Raw genomic sequence first — 21,017 nt, 5'->3', positions numbered from 1 at the left:
TCTGCTTCCTTCACAAGCAGCCAGCAGCTCCTCCCACAACCTCTGGGAATTTGAAATGCAATGGAAGCAATTCAAACTGCCTCTCTCTTTTCTACTCACCCTCTGCTTCCTTCACAAGCAGCCTTTTAAAAAGTCTGGTGGCTGCTTACTCGGATTACCACCTCTCCCACCCAGCTGATTACCGCCTCTTCCACATAGCCAAGATGATGGCTATGTTTTTGGCACAAAGCTCTGTGGATCACAGCTGACTCATGCTCTGGCCAATTCTCTATAAAGGGTATTGGTGGGGAAGGATTAGGGACTGCTTCCTGAGACAGGTATATATAGCAACCAATTCTCTTCAATCAGCGTCTTGAATATTATCGTCTAAGAAACAGCTTTGTCCCCTACCTCCCTCTATATCCAGTGCATTTTAGAATGAAAAAGAATATGTAGTCATGTGACTACAGAACTTATTATTATCCCTAGAATTAAATTTCTGTTCAACAATCATTTGGGACCCTCGACCAGTTCTTAAGTTGTGGGTGATCAAAATAAACTATATCACTTAGAAGCCAAACAAGACTTTTTATTACTTTATAACTCAATGCACAAGAATTAGTAAAACTTCCTTGCCAAAAACAAGCGCTTAACATTCATGACTTCAAAATGTATGCTTCTATATTTGTATTCTGAACATTACGCACAAACACATGTGCTTTCCTCAATGAAAAACAAATTCTATGCCACTAGGTATGGTGTAGGAAATGTTATCAAAATCTCAATTTCTTATAATTACATGCTGAATATTTTATATAGGGTGCAACCTAATATTTCTGTAAAGCCTAGGAGGCATATAGCACTATTTGCACAAGAGTAGTTTATCTACCTGAGTGAGCTGTTTGCAAATATCATAGCATAATTACATAGAGTACACAGTGCTCTTAAAGAGCAGACAAATAAACAGGGCAGCATTGGGGAACTTTATTCAAATGCATGTGGACCCTGAGCTATTATTAAGCAGTATTTAATTTTTTACTAGTATTATTTCCAACTTCTAGATTGAATTGAATCAGGGGTCAATTGATTGGGGAGGGCTGTTTTATAGCATTTTAAAATTGTACCAAGATTAGTAATGCACAAATGCACTAATTAAAAAAATAAACAGGTTTTGCAACAATTTAATAATATTTATAGTTTTGTGCATTCCAGTAATGAGAACTTGGTGCCCATAAAATAAATAATAATGGAATGGTAGGCAATTTCAAACAAACAAAACAAATGCAAGAATCTAGATTAATGTTCAACTGATTACCTGATAATTTCATGAGAAGTTCAGATGCTGCTTTGACTGATATATCCTGTTGCAGTACATTTGCTGGCACTTCTTGTGGTTTGGGATTCTCCTTAGGAATATTTGGGGCAGATACTTCAGGTTCATGACTAAAACCATGACTGGCTTTAGACAACGTGGAGCTTGCACTGTCCTCATCTTTTGGTTCTTCTTTCACTTTAAATGTAGGTGTCAAGGGTTCTTTTTGATTTGCAGCTATTAGAAAAAGAGGACACAGTGAAAGAAAATGCATGAATACAAAATCAGTTCACAAGAGGAAGCTAAACATGGGCAATCACTGGGGAAATCAAGTTGAGAAATCCCAACATTTGATATATTTCTCCAATGTTTTTCTTTCTTTTAAAAAAAGTATCTTCATTAAATTTCAAAAAAATTAAAATACGTATTTTTCTTAGCATTTCTTTCTTTGTCTAACTCATGTAAACTAATCACATGGCTTTGGTTCCTGTGGCAAACTATATTAAAAGATAATTTGCCAACCTTGAGGGCAACAAAGAAAACAAGGAAATGTGTGGTTTCAAATAACCATCTCAGATTTAAAATCCTAGACTTTTGAGCTTTGAACTGACCTTTTATAAAATGCAATGGAAAGTGATCAATATTATTCTGCAAAGTGAATTTGTTGTGTAAGCTGCCTTATAATATTTATAATTTTATATATACATTGTGTTGTAAATTTACAGAGATTGTAATGTATTCTGTCTTATTTGTTCTTATTCAGCTAATTTGAAATGTTTTGACTGTTTAAATGTTTTAAATGCTTCTAACAGCATTTGTTTTTAATTTTAAATGTAGTTAATTAGTTTATGATTCGATATGTTATGAAACACACTGCAGAAGATTCTCTATTTGTTGGCTCTATTGTCCCTTCCTTGACTCTACTGCCCCTACTTATAACCACAGATGGAACTTCCATTGCTAAGAACAACAGTTGCTATATAAATTGTGTCCAATTTTACAACTTTTTTTGCTGCAGTTGTTAAACAAACCAGCACAGTTGATAAAAGAATCATGTGAATGAATGTTAAGCAAATCTAGATTTCCCTCACTGAATTTGCTTGTCAGAAGTCAACTGGGTAAGGTCATAAATGGTGACCATGTGACCCCACCCCAAATGGTAAAACCATCATAAATACATGGTGGTTGCCAAATACCTGAACTTTGATTGTGGATGGAAATGCTGCGATCATAAATATGAGGATTTGTCATAAGTTACGTTTTCAGTTCTGTGGAAACTTTGAACAGTTGTTAAACAAATGGTTATAAGTCAAAAATTCCTGGAATAGTCCTTCCTTTCCAAGCAATGACCTGAATCTAAGGCAATTCACTAACCCAGGGGTGTCAATCTCAAGGCCCTCTAGCTAGATCCGGCCTGCGGGCCATCCTGGAAACAGCGAGGGGATTCGCTGCGGTGCATGTGCCAGCAAAAATGGATGTTGGAAGGGCTGCAAGCAGTCTTCCCAAGCTCCATTTTCGCTGACAGAGGGTTGCAGGAAACCATCGCAGCTGGAAACGGAGCTTGGGAGCCCATTTTCACTGGCAGAGCACTTGGACCATCACAGGCACCCTTGATATGAGTGACGTCAAGCTGGCCAGGCCTACCCTGTGCCCCTGAGGTCAAACAACCCTGACGCGGGGCCCTCAATAAAATAGAGTTTGACACCCCTGTTCTAACATATATAGAGGTTAGAAAAAGCTGCTCTAGAACTGATAATGGTTCATTACCATGAAATTCATTCAATTTACAATTTTGAGAGCTTTTTATACATAACTCCAAGCTAACTAGCTAACTCTACCCTGAACAGGGACTACAGGGTCATAAAAGGGGAGTGTGTGCGTGCGCGCACGTGCATGTATACATATTAGCTTTTTGTGTGAGTGCTTGGAACTTTTATGAACTTTTATGACTGAAGATCCCGAATACTAACCACAATAAATCCATATAAATAAAATAAAATAGAGCTCTATACAGGTTATTCCTACACAAAAATAGCACACTGAAATAATTTGCCATTTTTTCTTGTCATCCATTCCTGACATTCTTACAAAAATAATCAAAAGCCTTTCTACTCTTTTGTCCAGCAGAACAAAAGTAACATTTTGTGCTGATTGATAGCAATAAATATATCTTAGATGTTATAGCTGAAATACTTTAAAAGGCATTTATGACCATCTCATTCAACACATCTCTATTCCATAAATTAAAAGAGAGGTGTCCAGCTCATAAGAATCTTCAATATCGGCACTCAAGCTCAATTAAGTTAGTCGTATTACCATACCTATAGCATGGATATAACTGATGATTTTCAGCTTCCAATACTTGAATATAGATTTAATAGACATTTATAGAAGAAAAAAGCAGTATTTCAACATCTGGTCTTTTATAAAGTTATGAACCTCACAGGATGGCTATGCTTATAATTGCCTTCAGAGTCCCAATTACTCACAAAACTGACAGAACACATACATCCTTTGGGACAAGAACTATCAATGACCCATCTGTGGATTCCTCAAACAATGCCTTCAGGGCAGTCTAAACAGACTGTCCCAATCAGACTTGGCCCTGGCATATTTTCTTTTTCATTTCTTTAATTGTCCTTGCCATTTTGCTCATTTGCAGAGCAGTCTGAAGTGTATTGATCTGGGCCAAAGCAAGTACTTTTCTGCAAAAAGCTGACAGAGAACTATCCTCAGAGTTTTTCTCCTAATTCATATTTCTGTTTGTTCATTTTATAATAAATAGAAATGTTTCCTTTAAAACATTGCTAGTAAATCACTCAAGTCCACTAAATAAAACATTGTTTTATGGAAGGGATCTATTTTAAGTATTGCCCTGTTGGTTCAATGCATAATTCCATAAGTTATTTTAAATGCACATTGTTCTGATCGATGGCTTTAATTTCTTTCTTAACATAACATCTTTCCCTTGTGTGGCACTGACACATCTACCAAGTTTAGATTTTCATCTAAGAGATGTATCTCGCTCCTTCAGTGACTTTATAACATGTTGCTAGGTAACAGTGCACACAAGTCAAGTTTGAGGACCTTTTTGTTAAAGACACTATAAAATAAATGCTTCGGTCCTTTTTGCATAAAAGATCTCCTCTGGGTCCTTAGTATTTCTGTTTGCTAAACACTACAGAACTGCTTATCAATTTCTGAATTAAAAAAACAGGCATCAAAAGAGAAGAAGCATTTACTTTTTGGTCCCTCTTTTTCTCTCTCCGTACAAAACTTGGTTTTGCATCTATTTCAAGCTATTTTAATCCATTTAAGGCACAACCTATTATCATATATTTAATTTATGATATGAACTTAAAACAATATAATCTAAACTACTGGGTTAGTATGACAAAGAAGGTAAAAATTGATTATACGTATAAGTCTGGCTTTAAAAAAGATCATCATCTTAAGAGAAAACATTTCCCTTTCTTTCAAACCTGTATGCTTTAAAAGATGAAATTATCAACTCTAATATATATTTATAATAGTTTTTCTCTAAGTAGATTTCACTATGGAATTTACTCTTTGCAGGCATGTACCTTGAAAAGGCTAGAATAAAACATTTCCTTAATTCCATCATTTCCATGTTTCTCAGAACTGCATTCATTCAGTTTCTTTTATTCTTGGTTTTTCTTTCCACCCTTCCATTTTATATTTATTCCACCCCAGAATAAAAGGATTAAGAGCATACTGAAAGACTCAAACAAATTCCTATGTGATCACCACTACCTTGTATACTTGGCAGTTACTGGGGAAAGGGCCTTCCTAGAATGTTGAGGAATGCTTTCACTACAAAGGTTAGCAAAGCACCTACTCAGAGGTCGTTTTTTCAAACATCAGGCAAATAGTTTTGTAAGATCCTGTAAATCAGTTTAAGCTGTTTCATTTTGCTAGTTGATTTTCTTATATATTTTCTGTTTTCATTGCATTTTTGAAGTGCTTTAATAAGCCACCAAAGCATTTTAAATGATCAGATTATAAATACAGAACAGAACAATCTTAACAAGGCAAGGAAGAAACATTGGCCTCTTCAGCCAAGCAAATTGGAGAAGGCTGTTCACAGTGAAGACTACTAGTTACCCATGTTTAGCAGTAGCCCATAGAAGTAGAAGAGCTTATAATACAACATTTCCTTAAGTCTATCCTGGAATGTCCATTTTTCCTATTACTGCTGAAAGCGTTGCAATTTTTTCCCCCTTGGTCATAAGAAGTGTCATGAAAATACTTCTTATAACCATCACTTTATTCTGCAATTGGGGGAGAAAAAGGAAGATATCCCATACTGTAACTCCCTGAGAAATTTTTCTCATCCTGAGGACATAAAACTGCATTTTAAAGTGAATTAATAGATATAAAATATCAGTGAGGAATTACCAAGGAAAGGGTGGTATACATTCTGCTGATCCTCCAGTTCATATAGTGCTCGCATTTACTGAGATGCAACGCACATAGGTGATCAATTAATGTCCATTGAAAAGGGCACTGTCAATCTCTAAAAGGCTGAAGAGCTACAGATCACACTTCCCAAACATATTTTCTCTATAGCAGCTTCTAAAAAATTTTCAGCTTAAATCACAGTAAAGTAGCTGCCAGATTTTTATTTTTTCTTTCTTTAATAAATGTTGAGTGAGGAAATAGTAAGGAAAAACATGACCATGAGGGCACAGAGAACATTATAGCTTTTTTTAAAAGTAACAGAAATGTCAAGTAAAAGTTTTGAATATGTTAAGAAACAATATATGCAGCTTATTAAGTAACAGTGTTCTAATGACAGATATGTTGTATGCCATCAATGATACCCTGACTAGTGTGTCAGTGATCTTTCTGGTTATAGCTTCAGGATTCATCTAAGATTATTAGTGTAAGTGCTACTGTGTTGTTATAACAATCAAGAATAAAACTGTATGTTTTAAAAAATGCTGATTCAAAAGCTAGAATCTATCCATTGATTCATTTCCAAAGCAGTATTACAGAGCAACCTGAGTCTAAGTAGCCAGCATGATTAGACGTTGTCTGAACCCAGTTGAAATTGTACTACTGTACATCATAACCTCAGTAATTTCTGCAACCAGATTCATTGGGAGATTAGGAAATAGGTTTTTTTAGAGTTGTGTTTTGCTAGAAGGCGAGAGCAGCTGAAGCAGAAGGGGCAACTCGGGAGTAAGGCTGGGGGATGATTGCCCCTCCCATAAGGGATAAAAGTCAGTCCCCAATGTCAAAGAGCTTTGCAGGAAACAAAGCAGTTGAGTAATGTCTGAGTATTTCATGAAGATCTGTGGTCGTTTTTTTTTCTGGGTTGTTGGGTTGGTTTATGTTTAGCCTTAATTGGACTTCTGTTTCTTGGCAGCATTCTACAGTACTAAAAAGCATGCGCTTATTGGAGGAACTGTGTCTAATGAGTTTTAGCTGGGAATGCAAGTAATTCCCAGCATCGCATTAAAAAAGCCTTTACTTTTAAATTCAGTTTGTGTTTTATTAAGTTTGACAAAGCCTGGGTCAGAACAAGTTGCTTCAAACTGGACAAGTCTATGCTCCCATTGTAATATGTGCTTTTACATGTAAAAAATTAGGAGTAGATAAAAGTCAATTAAAGGTTAATCAACCAGTTTCAGAAGTGAGTTAGTTCAACTTTCAATGCAGAGGAGCCAGGGCAACAAATGTTGCAGAGTTTCCTTTGGAACTGTAGGGTAAAGTAGTTTTCTATTGGTAGGAACTTTTGTTTTATTCTGTTTCTAAGTTATCCCCTTTTCAAAAGCCAAGATATTATGGTGCCTTGACTTCTTCCTAGCCTTCTCTGCCAGAGGAATATATTTTGCTATAAATTTCTTTTAAAAAAAAATGAAAATGGGGAAAGACAGCTGAGATTTATTGTCAAAAATCAGAATAGGGATGCAAAAACAGTCACTTCAGGGGATGAACAGTGAAGATTCACTTCTCAATCATCAAATATTTGACTGAAGTGTTTAATAAAGCAATTTGCATACATTCCTATATGAAACTGCCCTACTTGTTCTTCTTGGAGTGATACTGAGATTTAAATATACCTATTCTGTGAATGTTGTACTTCTTCAAATGTTATGATAAAATTATTTGCATTATAAGCTTAAGTGCTTTTAGATGCAATCCACAGTGTAGAGAACCTTTTGGGCACAAGTGTCCACAGCTACCAAAATAATTATATTAGTTGATAGAATCAATCGTAGACATCCATTTACCAAATAATGAACTATACACTCCTAAGAAACTCTCTCCTAGTGCTGTGGGACACTGGTGGCATCCAAAGGTAATTCTGAAAATAATTATGTATGCATAATCCATATTTTCATTATGCATTTAAATGCATTATTTTGAGAGAAAACAGCATTTAAGATATGGGTGTCCAACGTTTTGGCTTACCTGGATCACATTGAATGAAGAGTAACTTGTTCGGGTTGCATATAAAATGCATAATATAGTTTTATACTATAAAATCACATAATAATATTAAAGGTTTATGGGGCTGCATTACTAGCTGTCTAAGCTGCATGATGCCCCCAGACTGTGGGTTGACACAGCTGATTTAAGATGCCTGGAAATATATTTTAATATCCTGAACAGACTCTTATTTTCATGGTGTAAAAAAGCATAATAAAATGGCCCAACCTAGGGAGAAAAAAGTTTGGTTTATCCTTACCTGAAAGCTTCATGAGAAAATCTGAAGCCATCTTGACTGATATATCCTGACTGAAAAGTGCTGATGCTGTATTGGTCACAAAGTCAATGGAGTCTTTTAGCTTTGTACTGTTGGCAATTCTGTCGACAACATTGAGGGCTAAAGAGGGGCTAGGGGCACTGCTGTCATCTTTGGGTTCTTCTTTGACTAGCAGAGGTGGGATGGTAGTTCCCGCCTGCCCAAGTGCATCAGGAGATCTAGAGGCAACAGTAGTTCCTACATGGTCTGTTCCTCCATCCATCTCCTGACCCATTCTGGAATTGTCACTCAGTAGTGGTGAGACCTTGACATCCATTTCTGGAATTTCTTCCTTCACTTTGGCTTCTGTCCTCAGAAAGTGTTGGTGGCAACGCATGTGGAGTTTCAGACTGAAATGGCGAGAGGAAGTAAATGGACAGAGTTGGCACTGAAATGTCTCTCCACGGTCCTGGTGTTGGTGAACCTAATTCAGTAATAACAACAACAGGAATAATAGTATATCTCTCAAATAAATACAAATCCCTTGTTAAGTTCATAGAGATCTGCAAATGAATTTTATAGATAGAATCTTATAAGGGCTGTGAGAAGTTAGAAAAAGAGTCAATAGAAGAGATGTATATTCAGTAAACTGACATTCTAATATATTCTATATTGCAATTCTCATAAGATTCAATTGACAAAGTCATTGATAGGAGATTATGGGAGTTATCATCTAAGATACATATATAGGGCATCAGGCTAGTTACCACTTACTGATTTATCATCTCCCTTCCTGCCATGATTTTTCTTTCTTATAATGTTCTGTATATTTCATTTGAGGATCTCAATAATTTTAACAGAGAGCGTCAGCATACAGAACTCAAAGTGGCTGTCCTTCTATAAACAAGAATTTAATGAAGAATATTTGGCTATATGAATATTTCTCCAGGAGTCACTGAATAAAAATAATCAAATTATTAAACACCGGGCTACAAAGCTCATTGATTCCCAAGTTATATCCAAAAACAAGTATTTCCTAGGATGTATATACAGTATATGCCTGTGTCCGTGTATACACACAGACACACACACACACACACACACATTTAAAGACAAATTATTTGATTATGGCTAAAAATTAGCAAGTATTTTTTCAAAGATAGTAGTAGTTAGGTCAGTACTTTTATGATACTTTTACGTCATAGAATTGGAAAGGTAATTTAGATACATATCTACCCTCTGCTTGAACAAATCCAACAAAGTGAAACCCAATATCTCTCAAATCTTCTGCTAGATAAAATGAATTTATAACAATTATGTTAATTATAAAAAATATGCTGCCTTTCATTAAGAGTTGCTTTAAAAACCCCAACAATCTTAAATGCCAGAATTTACCAGCCTTACCTTCATATGTGACTTCAAATTGTCTTTCCGTGCACAACGAAATGGACACAAAGGACACTGATGACTTTTTAAGCCTGTATGGATCACCATGTGCCGTTTCCAGTAGCTCTTCCTTTTTATAACCAAGCCGCAGATCGGACATTGGAAAGGTTTTCCACTTTCTTCTTCTGAGGCTTAGAAAAAAGGAGGGAATTTATTTCCATTTTATAGTTTTTCAATGTTATGAAACAGAGGTGTGTTTTTTTTTTTCTTTACCTGGATACGGAACTTTGAAACCACAACTTTACACATATTGTAATCTTTTAAATCTTATTAAATGCAATGGACTTTTAATCCCCATTTTTCTGACATGGAAATCAAATGATCCAAAAAAACAACAACCCCACAACCCCAATACTAAATGATACAGGACAGGGCCCAAACATACTTTGGACAACCAGCAGAGGATGCTACTGTTCTTCACCTAATCTTATAATTCACAGCTAATTTGTCTTGAACTATGTACCATTAAAAGTGCCTTTTTTCATTTTATTTACGACATACTAAGAAACAATAAAACAACATCATTAGGTACCCCCAAATCTGACTTAAGATCAGAGGATGATATATTCCACTCCTAGTATTGTGAGATTCCAAAATCACTCTTAATGACTGGTTTTGTTCGAAGAAAATCTTAGAAAAATCTAAGGCTTCAATTTAACTTCAGATAAAGTGACAATATTTAGTTTTTGTTCAACTGTTTTATCACTGCAGTAATGATAGAAAAATTAACTTGAGCAACCCAACCCAACCCAAAAATCTGCTCTCTTTATATGTAGATAAATATAAATAATTTATTTTAGAGTAACTTAAGCAAGCTAAATTTAGCACCTCTAGCTAAAGAATATATAAAGTGCTGCTTCTTTGTCATGGACAAAGGTGGTAAAATCATCAATGAAGGTTAATATCAGAGGAATCTTTCCTCCTTCTTTTTTTTGGTCTATTGAAAATCTAGAATAGAATCCTGCAAGCAGAGCAGAAGATTCACTTCACCCAAATTAAGAATTCAATTTTACATTTTAATGTAATGAAGCCTCATCCAACACTAGTTTCTGCAACAATGCTTACAGTGTCAAGCTTAACCCAGAACGGTGTTCTATGTACTTCCTGGGTAACTTAAAAGTCCTTTGAAGATATTCCAAGAAAACTAAAATGAAATCTCTCTCTCTAATTTATTACAAAGCACAAATGGAAATTTTAACTTTTCTATCTCACATACAAAGGCAAAAGAAAACTATGATCTGCCTTTTTAAGTTCAGGTCAAATTGTGATTTTCAACCATATTTTGCCTAATACATCACAAATGGACTAAATTAATTAGTGTGTAATACTAATCTAGATTGTAATATAAGCAAGACAAGCCATAGCACCTAACTGCTTGTATTTAAAAGTAAACCCCAATGTAATCTGTTTTAGATGTCGCATGTGTGAACCCACCTGTTATGGAACAGTAATGAGAATGTTGATATATAATATTGATCTCCAATATAGTCATCATGAAAACATCAAATTCATATGGAATGTTCACTGTTCTTGCTCTGAGTTGTTATAAAATTTGGGTGTGAATTTATGCTGTAAGATTTTGCCAAGTCTTGGGGTGGGGGTGGGGGATTTTATGCCATTGTGTAATATTGTAGCATAGTCTCTGGGGCCAGAAAGAGTTGCTGATTTATGCATCAATTAACCATTTAATTAGGCATGTTCAAATTACATGAATCAAAATAAAAAACAGAAGAAACAGTTTCCACTCTTTTTTCAATAGGTTGATTTGTATCTGATTATGATAATTTATTTCTAAATCTATTTCTACAAATGGAACCTATCTATTAAGTTTTGCCTTTATATACGAGGCTATTAGATACCGTTGCTGCAAACATTATCAAGGCAAGGGATAGTTTTGAAACTAGATGAAAAAGCGTAATAAGTTTATGAGATAATCATCAGGTTAAGTCTTGGCATCTAAAGAGATGTGAGGATTTTGCCCACTACATTGACATAATTAACCATCTGACATTACACTGCACATTTCTAGTTCTGTTATGTTTAAGTTTACAATGTTACTGTAGCAACAGAAAATATTTCTGTAACTGCTGAAAGGATATCGGATTATCTTCAAAACTGCCAAAATCAGCGACATACTCTCAGAATATTAAAATCCAATGCCTAATGCATTCATCGGCTGTTGGTCTCATTTGAAAAAGTGAAATGTTACTAGTTCTAGTGTTCTGGAATCAATATCAATTAACACTTAGACCAGGGGTATGAAACTTGCATCATCATGGCGGCGTCATGTGACGTATCGTGACTTTTTCCCCCTTTGCTAAATCAGGCATGGGTGTGGCCAGTGCATGACGCATCCGTGCCACAGGCCACGAGTTTGACAGCCCTGACTTAGACTTATATATGGCTTTACAGTGCTTTATTCACTCTTTCCCCAGGAGATGAAGGCAGCACAGTCTCCATTTATTCCAACAACAAACTTATAAGACAGAATGAAAACAGAATGATTATTCAACATTATTACCTCATGTTGAAAGGGAACCTTAAGATGAACTCTCATTGCAAGGAACATCTATTAAAAGCATGGGCTTGTAGTTGGAGGTCACTCTCTATTTTCTGCTCATTAGAGATCATGGATATATGTGTCTTTTTTTCCAGCACTATGTTATTTATGTATATTTGGAGGCCCAAAGAGATTCTCTGGGATTTACTACTGAGTAAATGAATTTAAAGAAGTAGGGTTAATACATTTAGGCATTTCATTTGATTTTAAATGTGCACTTTGGAGAGTGAGAACAGACAATCTTCGACTTACAACCATATTTGAGTCCACAATTTCTGTTGCTAAGCAAGGGAGTTGTTAAGTGAGTTTTGTCCCATTTTATGATATTTCTTACCACAGTTGTTAAGTGAATCACTGCAGCTGCTTAGTTAGTAATGTAGTTGTTAAGCGAATCTTGTTTCCTCATTCACTTTGCTTGTCAGAAGGTCACAAAAGGTGATCACAAGACCTTGGACACTGTAACCATCATAAATATGAGCTGCCAAGAACTTTGAACTTTGAACTCTGAACTTTGATTATGTGATCACAGGGCTGCTGTAACGGTCATAAGGGTGAAAAATGGTCATTAGTCACTTTTTTCAGCACTGTTATAACTTCGAACAATCACTAAATAAATGGTTGTAAGTCAAGGACTACCTTTATCAGGTGATAGAAAGCCAATTAATTATTAAGATGCAGATGAGGGAAAATTCTTTCTCCTCATGCTATTTATATTTAGCTTGTAAATATATTCAAAGACTGATTTCTTCACAGGAAATGTTATATATCCTAAACAACCATGTTGTGCTTGTTAATGGAAGGTTTCCATTTAATTACTAGTGAAAATGGCCAAAAGCCATTCACTCAAAAACATTGTACCATTTATGTTACTAAGCTTCCTCAGTCATCAGAAAAAGAGGGAAAAAGATTTTTTTAATGTTCAAAATCGAGCCTGTTGTAGTAAGTTATCTATAGTTCTATAAACCTGGACTTATTTAACTGATATTAAAGTAGCACCTGTAGATAAAAAATGATATTTTTCAAAGAGGAGTCTTAACAGGATATGCAGAGCAGAAATCTTTCAAAATCAGAATTTGTTCTTTATTTTGATATTCACAGAAGTGTTATTTTCATTCATCCAGGTCGTATTTGTCCCAAAGATGCGTTTTCCAAAGGGCAACTGGACTTTTTTTTTCTTTGAAAACATTTCGCTTCTGATCCAAGAAGCTGTGAAACTGTACTGTAACCATATAGCTAAGAAACTGCAACAACATCTTATGGCTATGAACCAGAAATACAAAACAAATAATATGATAATCAACAGAGACAACAAAAATAATGGCAATCAGAAGAAAAAAAGCATACCTTAAACAAAGCAATAAAGGGAACGAGCATAAAACAAGTATCGAAGTTCAAATATCTAGGATCATTCACCAAAGATAGTAAAACAGAAGAAGAAATTAGCATATGATGCAGTAAGGCAAACCCAATATTGGAACAGTTTGTCCACTCCTACAACATAAGGTAGTACAAAGAAGCATCTCATAGAAAGCATATTCATCCCCACCCTATGCTACAAGTGCCAAACATGGACACTTACAATAAAATATAAACAAAAGTTAGTCACCAGGGAAACTAGATGTTTGAAGAAAGTTGCTGGAGTGATCAGAAGGGATAATGAGATCATAAGAGAAAGAACTGCCATAGAACCAATCTTAAACCGCATACATAAACATTGAATAAAATGGTTTATCTACCTGGAGAGGATGTCTTGGGATTCCATTATGCACAAGGCATATAAAAAAGTGAAGTTCAAAGAACACAAGGCAGACCCAGAAGATAGAGACAACATTAAAGACACACTACAACAGCAACAAATAACAATAGTTTAAGGCACTAGAAGAGCAAGAACTGGAACTTTGTAAGTCCCTGAAGACACCTGAAGCGATAAGAGAAAGTGAAGAAGGAGAAGAACTTCAATTCGTAGTGTTTATTAATTGAGATTAGAGTTTGATTATTAAAGAGGGGGATGAAGAACATTGGAAACAAAAGTACCTAACAATACTTAAAATGTTAGGTATTTTTGTTGATTTTTACTTCACCTTTTCTAATGAATAGAGCGTTGAAGATTTATAGATGAATTTATATAAAACTGGATAAGCTATAGAATGTATTTCATTATATTTTAAGAGACAGTGTTGTTGTTGAATATACTTGCTGGCAACGAAGGGAAACGTTTCTTTTATTATGTCTCTTTTTTTTGTGAGCAATCTGCTTGGCACGTTTTAATTTTCTTTTTCTTTTTTTAAAAAATGTTTGTACATGACTTTGCACAAACATGATTCTATGTTTAATATATTAGTAAACTTTATTGGAATAAAAAGAAGTTATATTTTCACTTTTAAAATGCAAATAAGTTATTTTATACTAAGCAACCCTCTGCTCTAGGTATGAATGTGTGTGTATAAATATATATACAGACACACATACATACACAGAAATCATTAGTCGATACTAGACACAGCTTTCCAATAAATCTGTACTAATCATTTGAAAGTATGCATGACAGCATGTAAAGGCACTTTTGAAACACAGACGTAGTCCTCAACTAAACGAAAGTTCATGTAGTGACCAAAGTTACAATGGCATTGAAAAAAGTGACTTATGACTGTTTTTCCATATTTATGATCATTGCAGCACCCCAATGGTCATGTGATAAAAATTCAGACGCTTGGAAACTGACTCATACTTATGACAGTTGCAGTGTCCCTGGGATCATGTGCTCATCTTTTGCAACTTTCTGACAAGCAAAGTCAATGGAGAAGCCCAATTCATGTAACAATCATGTTACTAACTTAACTGCAATGATTCACTTAACAACTGTGGCAAGAAAGGTCATAAAATGGGACACAATTAATTTAACAACTGTCTTGCTTAGCAACAGAAATTTTGGGCTCAATTATGGTCATAAATTGGGAACTACCTGCAATTAAGCTTATCTTATTTCAAGCCATTCCAAGGGTTAGGATTAGGAGCATGTGAAAACAGCTGCACAAACTCAGAAAAAGACACAACTTGCTTTAACAATTCGAAAAGCAATGAATTGTACTCACTATATGCATTTTGAAACACCCATTTGAAAAGATTTGCACAGCCTTGTATCTTGCCAATACAAAAAATGTATTATATAACCTCATAATTTCTTATTTCATAACCTTTAGATATGCCAGACTTTACGATTTAGATCTGAAAGCTTTTGAGAGCTTTACTCATGGTCTTGTAGTTCAGGTTTGATTATCCTGAAACTTGAGATGATTTATGAAAGCGAGGAGAAAGCCATCTACTAATGGGTATAAACTATAATAGACAACTAAAGTAGAGCCATCTGTCAGTTATAAACCAAGTACTTGGGCTAGCTCCTTACAGACTCCATGAACAGAGCCTCACTTATGAAACACAAAAGGTATATTCTACCTGGACCTCCATATGGCAGTTTTCCTAAAAGCTCCATTTTTCCTCTAATTTTGCCATGTCTGACAGGTGACTGCAGTTTAGTGCAGGAGTATTGTACTAGCCTTACATGTAACAGTGGTTTCAAAGAGAGGCTTCATAGAGGGACAGAGCATGCTGGCTAGATGACTGGTTGCAATTCATTCACATAGTGCAATCAGGGTCACTGTCATTTGCAATCAAACACACACTCACAGATAAGAAATAGTCCACATACAAATACCCGCGAGAACCTCAGAAAACAAATATATATATATACATACATATATATATATATATATATATATATATATATATATATATATATATATATATCACACACACACATATACATATACATATACACACACACACATACATATATATATATATATATACACATACACACATACACACACACACACACACAGACACACACATATATGGCATTCAGCTTTGTTCGGGTATTTTCCCACGTCATAGTAGTTGTGCTTTTAAAGTTGTAGCAACGTTTCGGCAGAATCTCATCTGCCGTCATCAGGCTTCTGTATTGTATATCAATACAGAAGCCTGATGATGGCAGTTAAGATTCTGCCGAAACGTTGCTACAACTTTAAATATATATATAGGGGCGGGGGGGGGGGGAGACACTTCTGGATGGAGAAAATGGTGAGCTGATGCATCTCCAAAGAATAGTGCTGAGATGCTGAGGCAAAGATCAGTGACCTGGCAGCAAGCCCAGAGCACCAGTTTTCTGGATAGACACCAAAAAATTGCCCACATGTGCTCCATAAGGCTCCTCCTCACAAGGAAACCAATAGGAGAATCTGTGAGTGAATTGCAAGTAAAGTGCCAGGAGCTGAGGAAGAAACATCAAGCTCCCATCCCGAAGCAGAGTCTGCCCGAAGGACACTGGATTCGACCCAAACCCCATTTTTGAATACACATTTAGAGCTACCAAGATTTAAACCACAGAGCAGCTAGATCACCTGGTGAGTGTTCTTTCAACCTGGGACAATATCATAATGAAAGGTAATGAAATAAAGATTTAAAACTAATTAAAAGCAAAAGCTCTTAAAGAAACGATAGAGAAAAAGTGCATAAAATAAAAAAAAGATAATTAAAGAAGCCACCTCTGATGTTCTTTACAGCAATTACAATCACTCCACCACCTTTAGTATTATATTACATACTTCAGTTCTTCCCATATTTAACCATTTTCAATTGGCAAATTGAGAAATCATCAATAAATTTCTGTCCATTTTCAGGAAAAATTCCATAAACGGGTTTCAATATTTTATAAAAATACTTATTTAATCCATAAACAAATCAATTTGATAATCGGTTCTATTATGTACTAAATTAGTATTAGTAATTAGTAATATTACTGGTATTCTAGTATTATTCATTCTAAGTTTTTAGTGTTAAGATGTTTAGTTTAGTGTTGTCAGTTCTTATCGTCTTCCTGACAAAGTATGTAAGTCTGTTTGTTGCATTCTTAACTTTAATTTAAGCTATTTCTGTACACCTTATCCTCTTTTATATACATGTCTTCTTCCCATTCTCAAAAGGGTTTAAATGGGGAAGAAGCAAACCATGTAATATAATTTTAAAGGATATGGAGTGATATTAAATGTTTGTAATTGTACAAAGAAGATAATCTCTATGTTTTCTTTCTTAATCTTATTTTTTGTATATTTTTTGTTTTTTACTTGTAAAAATATCTGATAAATTTTATACTTAAAAAATTTAAAAAATTACATGGAAGAATTGGAACTGATGATTTAAGAACTACTGTCTGTAAAAAAGGAAGGGGGACAGCCCTCTGCAACATCCTCAACCCCCTTGCACTTATGATGCAATGTGCTGAGTTGCGTTTTCTGCTTATGTTTTACATTATCCTGAACTTGCTGTAATGCGCCTACCAAATAGCAATTCTATCTGCAAGTAGTACTGTCAGTTATACACGAAAAATAAAAAGAGCTCCAATGTAGTTATTGCCTTATTGCAACAGAACAGTTCCCTGAAATAGCTGGCTGTGCTACAGATGAGAAATTTTTAAGGTGACTTAAAATGCACACCACCTCCACTATTTCTCCTTTTATGCCATTTTTTGTGTAATGTAACAATGATATATATGGTCACTGGCCTGTAACCGCCAAAACAGCCCTTCTGAATGTAAGCAGGATTGTTGATAATAAAGAATCTAATTCATCATGTAGTTCAGAGTGGAGTACCCAGTCTTTGCCCTACATACTGTATATAAAAAATGCTGCCAATGTATTTCTTGAGGGAAATGACATCTATCTTATTGGCAGTTAGACAGGACACATGCTGATAGGGGCAAGAGACCCAAGAAATAACTTCCAGAAACTTGTACAATAAAACATCTTATGTTCTGATCATGGAAATAATAAATGGAATATGAGAGTATTTTCATAGCTAATATACACTGCTCAAAAAAATAAAGCGAACACAAAAATAAGACATCCTAGATCTGAATGAATGAGATATTCTTATTAAATACTTTGTTCATTACATAGTTGAATGTGCTGACAACAAAATCACACAAAAATGTGATTTGGAATTCAAAATGGAAATCAAATTTAGCAACCCATGGGGGTCTGAATTTGGAGTTACACTCAAAATTAAAGTGGAAAAAAACACTACAGGCTGATCCAACTTTGATGTAACTTTGATCCAACTTTGATGTAAAAAACAAGTCAAAATGAGGCTCAGTAGTGTGTGTGGCCTCCATGTGCCTATATGATCTCCATACAATGCCTGGGCATGCTCCTGATGAGGTGGCGGATAGTCTCCTGAGGGATCTCCTCCCACACCTGGACTAAAGCATCCCCCAACTCCTGGACAGTCTGTGGTGCAATGTGGCATTGGTGGATGGAGTGAGACATGATGTCCCAGATGTGCTCAATTGGATTCAGGTCTGGGGAATGGGCGGGCCAGTCCATAGCATCAATGCCTTTGTCTTGCAGAACTGCTGACGCACTCCAGCCACATGAGGTCTAGCACTGTCTTGCATTAGGAGGAACCCAGGGCCAACCGCACTAGCATATGGTCTCTCAAGGGGTCTGAGGATCTCATCTCGGTACCTAATGGCAGTCAGGCTACCTCTGGCGAGCACATGGAGGGCTGTGCGGCCCCCTAAAGAAATGCCACCCCACACCATTACTGACCCACTGCCAAACTGGTCATGCTATAGGATGTTGCAGGCAGCAGAACATTCTCCACAGTGTCTCCAGACCCTGTCACGTCTGTCACATGTGCTCACTGTGAACCTGCTTTCATCTGTGAAGAGCACAGGGCGCCAGTGGCGAATTTGCCAATCTTGGTGTTCTCTGGCAAATGCCAAACATCCTGCATGGTGTTGGGCTGTAAGCACAACCCCCACCTGTGGACGTCGGGCCCTCATACCACCCTCATGGAGTCTGTTTCTGACCATTTGAGCAGCCACATGCACATTTGTGGCCTGCTGGAGGTCATTTTGCAGGGCTCTGACAGTGCTCCTCCTGTCCCTCCCTGCACAAAGGTCGAGGTAGCGGTCCTGATGCTGGGTTGAGGCACTCCTATGGCCTCCTCCACATCTCCTGATGTACTGGCCTGTCTCCTGCTAGCACCTCCATGCTCTGGACACTACGCTGACAGACACAGCAAACCTTCTTGCCACAGCTCGCATTGATGTGCCATCCTGGATGAGCTGTACTACCCGAGCCACTTGTGTGGGTTGTAGACTCCGTCTCATGCTACCACTAGAATGAAAGCACCGCCAGCATTCAAAAGTGACCAAACCATCAGCCATAAAACATAGGAACTGAGAAGTGGTCTGTGGTCACCACCTGCAGAACCACTCCTTTATTGGGGATGTCTTGCTAAGTGTCTGTGCTTTCCACCTGTTGTCTATTCCATTTGCACAACAGCATGTGAAATCGATTGTCAATCAGTGTTGCTACCTAAGTGGACAGTTTGATTTCACAGAAGTGTAATGGACTTGGAATTACATTGGGTTGTTTAAGTGTTCCCTTTATTTTTTTGAGCAGTGTACATCTATTTCTTATACTCAGTTCAGTTTCTAACAGTTTTTTCCAACAGATATATAACTGTGATCTTTTCCTTCAAGTTGTAAATCTTTGCAACAGAGTTGACTGTTATAGCATGTTTTTCAACAGTAGCATATCATCTTTAGAAACAATACAGTCTCATTCATCTTATTCATCTCATCATTATTCAAATATTTTCAAGATGAATTGGGAAATAAAGGTGACCATAGAAGCTTCAATCCACAAGGGATAATTTCAAAGAATCATCAAGTATATGCATTTCATATTAGACCTGCTTTTCATCTAGGGTATCATCAATGGCCTGTTAAGAACATGAAGCATTTTAAACACACACAGAGACACACACACACACACACACAAACAAACACCCAAGCATTTTCTTCAAGTTACTTTTTTTTTAAAATAAATTTTATTAAGTTTCCAAATTTTAAAAAACATAAAACAAAACTTTATACATTGTTATCAACATCAAGACATCTTTTGCATTTCCTCACATTTTTCAGTATATTTACTTATTCCTTTACCATTGCATCTTACTCTTACTATATATCAATATCTTTTATCCTTACATCTCAGTTTTCTCCATGGTATATTTACATATTCCCTCATTCTTTTCCTTATTGCCATTTTATTTTCTTTTTATTTCTAAACCACTCATACCAGGCATACCAGGCCCTATAATAAATTCAATCTTCTCTGTCTTTTATTTTCATCGTTAGCCTGTCCATCTCTATACAATCTATTATTTTTTAATAACCATGCCTTCTGATGGAACCCTTTTTTCCTTCCAGTTGTGCGTACAAAATCCTTGCAGTAAATATATGTGTCATAATATATCTATCTGTTTTATTGCATTTTTGTGTTATTATACCTAATAAAAAAGTTTCCAGATTAAATTCAATTTTCTGATTCATGATTTCTTCTATCCATTGTATAATTGTATTCCAATATTTTTTCACTTCCTGGCATGTCCACCAGGTATGAAAATAAGTGCCTTTTTCTTTTCCACATTTCCAACAATTTGGGTATGAATTAAACATTTTTGCCAATCTAGCAGGAGGAAGGTGCCATCTGTAGAACATTTTGTATTGATTTTCCTTGTATTCTGTGGATGTAATTAGTTTGTAATTTGATCCCCACATTCTCTACCAATTTTCCAGGTCTATATTATGGCCAACATTTTTCGCCCATACCACCACCTCCTCTTCCATTTATATATTCTTGAAATCACTTTCTTTTCCATTTCTTGTAGAATTTTATCTAACTGATGCTTTTCCATACAGAAATCAAATTGTTCTTTGTCCTTCTGATATGTCACCTGGATTTGCATGTATGGCCACCAATCTATCTTTATATTTTGTTGCTGTAATTCTTGTCTCGTTTTTAATCCTTATTTCCAGGTTAAATCTCTGCTTGTTCAGTTTCCATCCATTATTCCTTGTCTGCTCTACAGGCGCTTTA

General features: G+C 35.8%; 1 protein-coding gene across 6 annotated transcripts in view; it reads right to left on the bottom strand.

The window, feature by feature from the left end:
• ZNF827 (zinc finger protein 827) overlaps window positions 1–21,017 on the bottom strand; it is a 142,901-nt gene that overhangs the window by 72,251 nt on the left and 49,633 nt on the right. For all 6 annotated transcript variants that reach the window (XM_026668782.2, XM_026668783.2, XM_026668784.2 and 3 more), the window contains exons 3-5: window positions 9,411–9,583; window positions 8,010–8,490; window positions 1,295–1,528 (exon numbers count right to left, since the gene is read on the bottom strand). In XM_026668782.2, the coding sequence (XP_026524567.1) occupies window positions 1,295–1,528; window positions 8,010–8,490; window positions 9,411–9,583 (888 nt within the window). The remainder of the gene's footprint in view (window positions 1–1,294; window positions 1,529–8,009; window positions 8,491–9,410; window positions 9,584–21,017) is intronic.

Source organism: Notechis scutatus, chromosome 4 (assembly GCF_049901735.1).
Source record: "Notechis scutatus isolate UNSWTSFEM ecotype Mainland chromosome 4, rNotScu1.2, whole genome shotgun sequence".
Taxonomy (NCBI): Eukaryota; Metazoa; Chordata; class Lepidosauria; order Squamata; family Elapidae; genus Notechis; species Notechis scutatus.
The sequence above is the reverse complement of the archived record's forward strand: the minus strand, read 5'-3'. Positions and strand labels throughout refer to the sequence as shown.